This window comes from Fulmarus glacialis, unplaced genomic scaffold (genome assembly GCF_000690835.1).
Source record: "Fulmarus glacialis isolate BGI_N327 unplaced genomic scaffold, ASM69083v1 scaffold38992, whole genome shotgun sequence".
In the NCBI taxonomy this organism is placed as follows: Eukaryota; Metazoa; Chordata; class Aves; order Procellariiformes; family Procellariidae; genus Fulmarus; species Fulmarus glacialis.
The window spans coordinates 6,129-15,340 of record NW_009197882.1 but is presented as its reverse complement, the minus strand read 5'-3'; the positions used below and the strand labels follow the sequence as shown (position 1 = coordinate 15,340).

General features: G+C 37.7%; 1 protein-coding gene across 1 annotated transcript; it reads left to right on the top strand.

Moving 5' to 3' along the window:
• Positions 1–654: 654 nt before the first annotated feature.
• CTSO (cathepsin O) lies at positions 655–8,684 on the top strand (the record flags this gene model as incomplete). Its single annotated transcript, XM_009572716.1, has 7 exons — positions 655–760; positions 1,831–1,964; positions 3,180–3,347; positions 4,853–4,974; positions 6,195–6,358; positions 6,815–6,907; positions 8,617–8,684. Coding segments are annotated over 7 exons (822 nt in total), but the record flags the coding sequence as incomplete, so codon positions are not given.
• Between the last annotated feature and the right edge of the window lie 528 nt (positions 8,685–9,212).

Genomic DNA, 9,212 nt, shown 5'->3' with positions numbered 1-9,212 from the left:
GTGGCTGCCGGTGGCGGGGGCGCCGCAGGTCACACTGCCGTGCGTGACAACCCAGCGCTCCAGCGGACGCCTGCTGCTGAGGGGGCGAGGTGAAGTCTTCGTTAACGCAGAAGGTGGCGTTAAGTTTTTTACATTTCATGTTGAACTTCATCAGCAGAAGAAGTTGGGGAGGGGGGTGTCAGATTGTATTGCTTTTGTAGGTCAAAAACATGTTTTTCAGAGATCTAGGATTCCTGATAATTTATAGTTTAGTTTTTTTAATGTCTTTAGGCCTTTATACTGTTATTTTGCTTTATAAGGACGTAAAGCAAGACAGGGTTAACTCTTATCTGAAGACATTTTTACGTATCTCTGAACCACGAGGTTTGTTGTGCTGTCAAAGAAGGGCATCAGATGAGTTTGACACAGTTTGTTCTCAGCTTGCCTGTTTTGTCTGTCTCATATCAGTTTTTTACCCTCTATGCACTTTACAAATGCTTTTTTGGTATCTTTCTTGGAGTTGAAATTAGTCCAATGGCTTTCATATTGGTTTGATAGGAATCCACGATGAATCTGTGGTGAACAGCTGTCTCGTTATCTAAGTTCATGTTTACTGCTGCTAACCTTTTCTTTTTCTGCTCTTATGGTTTTATCACTACTGTTTTTTTCCTTCAGGAAAGCGCTAAAAGAATTAGATTACTGAATTCATCATCAAAAGATAATACAACTGCTTTCTATGGAATAAATCAGTTTTCTCATCTGTTTCCTGAAGAGTTCAAAGGTACATTTTCTTGCTGCTACTAATGCCTTTTCTGTTGTTTTTCTTATTCTTTCCCAGAACCTTGTGTCTTTCACATTTACAGATTCTTCCAGTGCTGATAGTCAGCTAGTTTACAATGTCTGGTACTGAACTGTAAGTACTTCTGAAGGATACAACAATCCTCTTCATGTTTCTCTAGTCTTGCAAGGTTGAATTCCCCAGAGCCTGGATATGATTTAGTATACAGACTGTTCCTCCTTTCCTCCTTTCCTCCTTTCCTTCGTTCCGTCTTTCCTCCTTTCCTCCTTTCCTCCTTTCCTCCTTTCCTCCTTCTTTCCTTTCCTCCTTCTTTCCTTTCCTTCGGCCTTCTTTAGTTGCAACAGTTTTAAAATCAGAAAATACACAAGGTTCTCAAGTAGTCTAAGTTCCTATTCCCTACCCCAAGACAAAATTGACTACAATCCAAACAATACTTGGAGGTCCACGGCTGTACAATGATAGCTATGACTTTCAGGAGCAATATGACATGCTTAATTTTTTTTTTACTAAGAAAATTTGTCTGATACCTAACCTAATCATCCCTTCTTGCTGTTCAAGTCTGCTGTTATATGTTCTATTCATCGGGGGATTTCACGCCTTTTTTAAGTTTAAATAATTAAGCAGCTTTTTTTTAGTGAAAAACTAGCAATTTGCCTGTGTTTCAGAATCTTTACATTATTCTCCTCTTATTTCTCCCCGTTTACCTGACTAAAATAAAGTAGTATTTTTCCAGTAAGTAAAATGTGAAAATTTTCAAACAAAACTTGTTTTGTGGAATGGTTATTCATCAGCTTTAGTAAATCTTCACGCTTTGTGCCCACATTCCCTACATGGAATATTTCTGTTCCTTCTAGAACTGTAGGAGTATTTACATTCATTCTGGAGCATAATGATTATTTTAAAATACATGAATTTTCTACGGATTTGAGAATGAGATGTAATCTCATGGTTGTAACTACAGATCAAAATTACCTCTATGGCTTCTAGTAAAACAGTTGTTTGTGGGGTTTTTTTAGTTAGTAGATTTATAGATGTTTGTATTCTGTGTTTAGCTATTTACTTAAGAAGCATACCTCACAAACTTCCCAGATACATGAAAGTGCCAAAGGGAAAGGAAAAACCTTTGCCAAAGAAGTTTGACTGGAGGGACAAGAAAGTCATTGCAGAAGTGAGAAATCAGCAAACAGTAAGTCCTGGTGTTTCCCTTTCCTGGTTCTCAAGCACTGCTGAGACAGTTCCAGCAGGTACGTTGTAGAGCACAGTGAAAGTTTTGGAAGGGACGAGCACTGCCTCAAGACTCCTTGGAGCGCTGGCACAAGTATGGCCAGTTGAACATACACAAAGTCATGCAGCATTTTATGCAAGGTGGGATTAGACTTAAAAGCATGAGATGCAAATGTTGTGCATCTAGAAATCGTGCAATTATAAACTGTGTATAATACATTTTTTGATCTAGTTAAGTAAATCTGCCAATATTTTGCACCGTGTGTATTTTGTATTTTTGTGAAGAGACTGGGGTAAGTTCAGTACCTGACCTCATCCCCCTGTTTCACCTGGGTGGGTATAGATTCTTTGCTGTTGTTTTCTCTCATGCCCTTGGCTTGTCAACACCCATATCTTACCATTGAACACCTCAGGGGATGCATTCATGATAGGAAGATAACCAGACCCCACTTGATTACAGTTTGTCCCAAAGTGGTTATGGATTTATTATGATTTATGGGTTATGGGTTATGGTTATGATTTAACCAAGCTGTTAAATCCCTGATGTCTTTCCTTTCTGTTCTTCACATTGTGTAATCTGGACCTTGCCTAGGAATAAATTCTGCTTCCTATTTTAAAGAGCGTAGAACTGCAGTACAGATTCTGTTACTGTCTAAGAATTTTTCTGTTATGTTTAATTTCAGTTTACTGTTTCTTAAACTGTAATCCAATATATTTCTATAAAATTCTTCAGCCTGTAGAAAGTTGTAGACTGTCTCCTTAAATCTTTTTCCAAAACTTACTAACTAATGTGGTTAAAAAATAATTTCATCCTGAGCCCCAATCCTTCTTTAAGAAAATAGATATCGCATGGTAAAAAGCATCCTCAGACCCATCTTAAAGGGAAAAAATGAATCAGGAAGGAATCCTTAAAATAAGGCAACCACAATGCAAGAATCCTTAAAATAAGACATCCATAATGCATTTCTAGCTTTCAGAGAGAAGTACAGGGGGAAAAAACAGTTCAATTTTTTAAATGGCTGATTAAATTTATTATTGCCTTAAAAACGAAGTTCAAGGATGGTGTAGTAAATGAAGAGCACTAGAATTCCCTTTTGACTTTTTTTCTTTTCATATCAGGCTTCAAAAACAAAGCTGACTTTTTCTTTCTTCCCTGTTTCCCTTCTCTTTGTACCAGTGTGGAGGCTGCTGGGCTTTCAGCGTTGTGGGTGGTATAGAGTCTGCCTATGCAATTAAAGGAAATAACCTGGAAGAACTTAGCGTACAGCAGGTTATTGACTGTTCATACAATAATTACGGCTGCAGCGGGGGATCCACTGTTAGTGCTTTGAGCTGGCTAAACCAGGTGTGAAACTTTTCATAAATCTCGAACCCTTCCTTAGCTTTCATATTAACATTCTTTTTTACTGGGAAAAAGTGATGGGGAAGGTGGAGTGTACAGCTCATCTGATTTTTTTGGCATGTGTGTATACGTATGTATATATGCATATACATGTGTGTGTGTGTATATGTATGCATATTTATTTAGTCTGGAATCAAGAGGGCGTTGTTCAAGCATAATTGAAACTTGATTGGAATTTTATAACCTATGTATGTTCTTGGAAATGTAACAAATCAGCCCACAAGGGTTGGAAGTAATGTTTCTTGAAAGCCACAGTATTTCCACTGAAATCAATTGGAACTGCAGACATACAGTACCAGTGTAGAAGGAGCCATTTATCCACGTGTCATTTTGTGCATTTGAGTGTCCAGTTTAGGCACCAGCAGCTGGGGAAGAGGAGGGATGCTGAGATTTTCTGCTTTCAAATTTCTGTGGTTTATGTTGCAAGCACTTTTTTTTCATGCAGGACTGTGGAGAACCTCAGAATAAAACTGACTGCATTTACCTTTGTTTCGCTTGCAACCTAAACCAATGAAAATGCAGACATAGTTTCAAAAAGAAATTCTACTGTAGCTAACACATTTCATTCATGACAAATGCAAAATGTGTGTTAATAATATATGTAAGCATAAACATTTCAATATCTTTGAAATAAAAAGTATTCTCTGGGACAATAGTTTGAGTTATAGGAATATAAAAAGAATCTCTTAGTTTTTTGAAGTTTAAAAAAAAAGCTTGGTTGTCCTTTTTAAGGAACTTTGTAATTCTACCCCTGAAGATTCATATAACCCCAGCTAATAACAGTATAGATAACTTGTTTAAGCTTGCATTTCAAGAAAGATAGAGGATATTCATCTGGATTCCTCTGAAGCAAAATTCCCTTTTGCTTGGCAACAGAGGGACTACAAATTAATTAGAAAGGAGAAAACACTGTCATAAACATGCTGTACTGCAGAAGACAAAAAGAGTACAAAAGGTTGATGCAATACCTTTGTAGCTGGACTTTGAACTGTGGCAGCCATTGTAATACATTATATACTGGCATGAGGATTTGATGCTAATAGCAGAATTGGACTTAATTTCAGTATTTTATAGAACTGTTCTTGGGATATTTGTGGTTCTTGAACTGTCCCAAGGAGAGGATAACTTTGTGTGTGGATGTCATTTGAAGAGAATGAATGGTCATTCATTAAATGAATGCATAGTCTCTGTCTTGAAATGGATGAGATTGCTCATGAGGCTAGTTTAAACCAGAGATACCTTTTAAATTTTGTTCATTATTTGAACACTTCTGAATCCCTTCTGAAGCTTTCTCTGCCAACAGGGAAACTGGAGATAGTAAATATCATGACATTCTTATGAACACACTGAATTTTGAGTGAGTTCTGTGGTCAGTTTCAACGTCTGTTTTGATCTGCATAGTGTTAAAGTCAAATGCATTAAATTCTCATTCATTTATCTTCTTGCAGACAAAAGTAAAACTTGTGAGAGATTCAGAATACACTTTTAAAGCTCAGACAGGACTGTGCCATTATTTTCATCGCTCAGATTTTGGAGTTTCAATAACAGGATTTGCTGCATATGACTTCAGGTAGCTACTATTGATTCTTTTTATTTGCTGTACTTTTCCTTCTGTGTTCACTAACTGTGGAGTGAGCTAGAGCCAATAATGCGTTGACCAGCCAAAGGTTATGAGGTTGATTGCATCAGTTCTGTAGCTGTTGTGTACTGGATAAGAATTAATACGTAACATTTTTTAGCATTATGGCTTGCCACAATGAATCCACTCAACCCTACCATCACTAAGCTTGTACAAATTAGAAAGCTTAAGTCAGTGTGTTGAAATTAGGTCTTTTCAGTTGGCTGTGTTTAAATTGAGTCAGTTACAGTTTTAAATATATGCTAAGTGAACATTACATTGCTTAAATATCAGAAGAGGTAAATCCTACCAATAATAACTGGAATTTGTTGAAACATTTAGGAAGTATTCAGTTACTTCAGTATTCATCCATTTACATACCTACCCGCATCCTCCTCCAGTCCATGACTTAGCAAACAGTGTTGTCAACTGAATTTTGTAAAGATAACTGGTAGCTTTTTAGGTTGCTGTACCAAGAAAGTTTGTTTCTAACTTTTGTCAGTACAATGCAGCTGCATACTGAACTTCAAGACAAGAAATATAATTTTGACTAGGAATTGAATTACTGACAGATAAAAGTAACTAAAATCAATTATAGCTCTGCCAGTCTGTATTTGTCAAATTTAGTTATTGCACATACCATGCAGTGATAAAGATTTCCTGTTCCAGTATATTACGTAAGTAAAACTGTATGAGGATGCTAATGGTAACGTCTGATAGTGGTAATGTCCTGTGTTTTGATACGTTTGAGATACATATTTTAGTGTATTATTATGTATGATATAACAGGTACTTCTGCATGTCTGAAAAACTAATGGGAAATAATAATACAGACTAATGGTTTGTCCAAAGGTGGTTTTTAATTAAGAGTTACTATAAAAGGTACATAGTGCTCACTGTTGCCCACTGACTTGACGCAGAAACCTGATTCTTTTTAACAGCATCATATCTTTGGACCTTTCCCATAGTCTATGTGCCCTATATTTGTATTGCTGTGTTGTAGTATATGAAATACATATTTATTGATGTACATTATGTGATGTGTAGAACTTACAGGAAATAGTTGAATTATTTGATTTTTAAATTGTACTTAGCAAGTAGATTACCACCTCTCAAATTGTTTTAGTGTGCTAACTTAAGTCACTTGGCATTATCACTCACTTCTTTCACAGCGGTCAGGAAGAAGAAATGATGAAGATGCTTGTTAACCAGGGCCCTTTGGCAGTAACAGTAGATGCGGTTAGCTGGCAGGATTATCTTGGTGGGATCATACAGTATCACTGCTCCAGTGGAAGAGCAAATCATGCTGTTCTAATCACTGGTTTTGACAGAACAGGTGCGTTTCCGTCAACTGAGCTTCAACCCAGTAGGTTTTGTGGTTTTTCACTTACTTGCAACTTGCATCCTGTGGGGCAGGTGATTAAAATCCAGAACTGGGTGTTCTGTTGAGGTGTTTGGTTTGGTGTCACATCAGTTCTGGAAGCGCAGTCTGATCCCAGGAGAAATACTCTTCTTGTCTGTGCTCCTTCAGTTCTGTGGGACTTCATGTCCTTGTAAGGTCACAAACATGGCTGTATATTTCTTTATGCTAGCAAAGGATATATCCAGTCTGTTCAACACTGGACTATTAGCTCTGTCCTCTGTGAACAGCAGTAGGTTTCACTGTGCTATATCATCAAACCATCATAAGTTATGAGATATTAAAATGGCAATTAACTCTGTAGAGTGTTAGAAGTTTTTTATGCTTCCCGCATCTCATGTTGTCTCTTGTTAATGAAAATGTCTCTTCCAGGTAGTATCCCGTACTGGATTGTACAGAACTCTTGGGGCTCTACGTGGGGAATAGACGGCTATGTTCGTGTTAAGATAGGCGGCAATGTCTGTGGTAAGTCTGACAAAAAAATAATTAAAGCAGTAAAGGCCACATGCTGGGATATGTTTCTCCATGTAAGTAAAGCAATATAATGGGATGCTCAGAGAGGAAATAAAAATAATTGCTATGTTTTGAAAGAGGTTAGATGAGTCCAGGCGGAAAAATAAATAAAGTGATTGCTAGTTTAACCAAGCCATATAGTTGAATGACTGGAAAACACCATGTGAAGGTAAAGCTATATAAGGCATAACAAATAAAGTGCTATTGTACTTTACCATGTAGAGGTAATGGCATTGTAAAGTCATGTATCGTGGTTCTATACTCAAGTGTAGGTAAAACAGCTGCTGTCCTTGTCTGGTGGATGCAATTATCTCTGGGCTCAGTTTAGCAAACAAATATGGAACATGGGTTTGCCTGTGCTTGGGAATTGTGTACCCTGCTTGTGGCTTTTCTGTAGGATAAAGGTATATACTTTTATTGCTAGTTCCATCTCCCGCCCTCTTACCATTTGCGTGAGATTTTTCTTGGTGTTTGAGGGGCTTTTCTAGTGTTAAATGCCCTCTTTCTTCTGAGTTGCTGGATATGGAGGTAAGGCAGGTGAAGCTCCTGTTTACCAGCAAAGATTGCTGAGCCAAATTGCTGGGATTGGAGTACTAGGTAGTAGGTCTTGTGTGTCCACTGAATTGTTGTCTGTTAGATTAACACTGTAGGTCTTCTGTTGGCTTTCCCTTCCATGTATGTTTCACAGTAGCTCTCACAGTTATTGTAAAAGCTGTAAATCATCTGCAAATAAGAACAGATAATATTCAGTTTGCCTGCACGCAGTAAAGATCAGGACAATGTATCCAATCATAGCTTTTCCATGTTGCTGAAACTTTTGTTCTTCTTGTCGTTGTATAAGCAAACTATTTGGAAAGAGAAATTGAGAAGTAGTGATAACCAAACCAAGTCAATTGTAGAAGTGGTCAGGAAGAACAGCTGTGTTATTTTGAAAATCCATTCTCCCCAAGCAGGGTCTTTCATATTTTCTGTAGTCTGTCACAGAACAACAATCCAGCAAAAGCCAGTAGTTGCTCTGTTTCCCCCACAGATGTTGTCTTCTGATTTAGAGGTGCTCTGACACCACTTTTGAGGGTGTAAGAGCCATCACCCTTTGATACCTTCACAGGCTGTAGTCAGACTTCGCTTTTAGCGCTGGAAGGAGTACAACAATGCAAAAAGAACTGCCATGAACAAAAGCGTAGTTTGCTCTTTGTTTGTGTATATATGAGTGTTCAAAAATGTGTCTTGTAATGGAATTTGTGATCTCTAGTTTCTTGGTGAGCTTTCAAAGCTACATAGCTTCATATTGTCTATCAATCGCTAATGAATATGATTAAAAGGGAAGAGGATATCAAGGTGTAGATTGCTTTTCAGCACCCAGATTGAACCAATGCTAAATCCTTAAAAAGGATCTAAAGTTTCGAACATGAAAGCAGAGGAGGGAGGAGTCTGTAGCACAGCTATAAATAGTGTCAGGCAATGAAGAAATAAAAGCGTTGCAGCTGATTCCCTGCTCCCCCCCACCCCCCCCCCCCCCCCCCCCCCGCAACGCCAGCAGTTCGCCTACTGTCATGGAATGGAGGAGAGAGGGCATTATATGAATGTGAATTCTGGAAACTTATTTCTGGCAAGTCTCCAGTTCCAGTATTTATTAAAAAATGTTTCTGTTTCATTTGTAGGTATAGCAGATACAGTTTCATCAATATTTGTTTGACACTTACTGGCCAAAGACCACGATTATCGTTTGGATAATAGTTTGGCATATGCTTTATGTGAAGATTTACTTCAAAGCAACATTTTCTAAAATGCTGTAGAAATTTAGCATTTCTAATTGCCCTTACAATTAGAAGGGCAATTCCTGCTTTTAGGCAGTACAGGAATGCATTGGCTGGAGTTCTTAAAGTGTTTTTATTTGGAATGTGTGTTGCGTTTCAAATCTCTCGTGGAATAAGACGACTAGGAATCAACTGCAGAGTACGCAAAAAGAAGTTACAAAGATGGACTGAAGCTGTGAATGTGAACTCTATCCAGGTGTTGAATACTACTCCATAAAAAAATCTTACAGGAAAGAAGTGATGAAAATTATAAGGAATTTGGATCAAAAAATAGTATGACAGAATATAATCAAAATGCTTTGAATATAAGAAGAACCATGATTAGGTCTGCCTTTATTGGGCAGGGAGGAAGGGCAGTTGGAAGAAAATATTCTTTCTGTTTTGCTTTGATAGCTGTCTTGGCTTTTCTAGCCCCTCTGACAGTCACACATTTTTGTCTT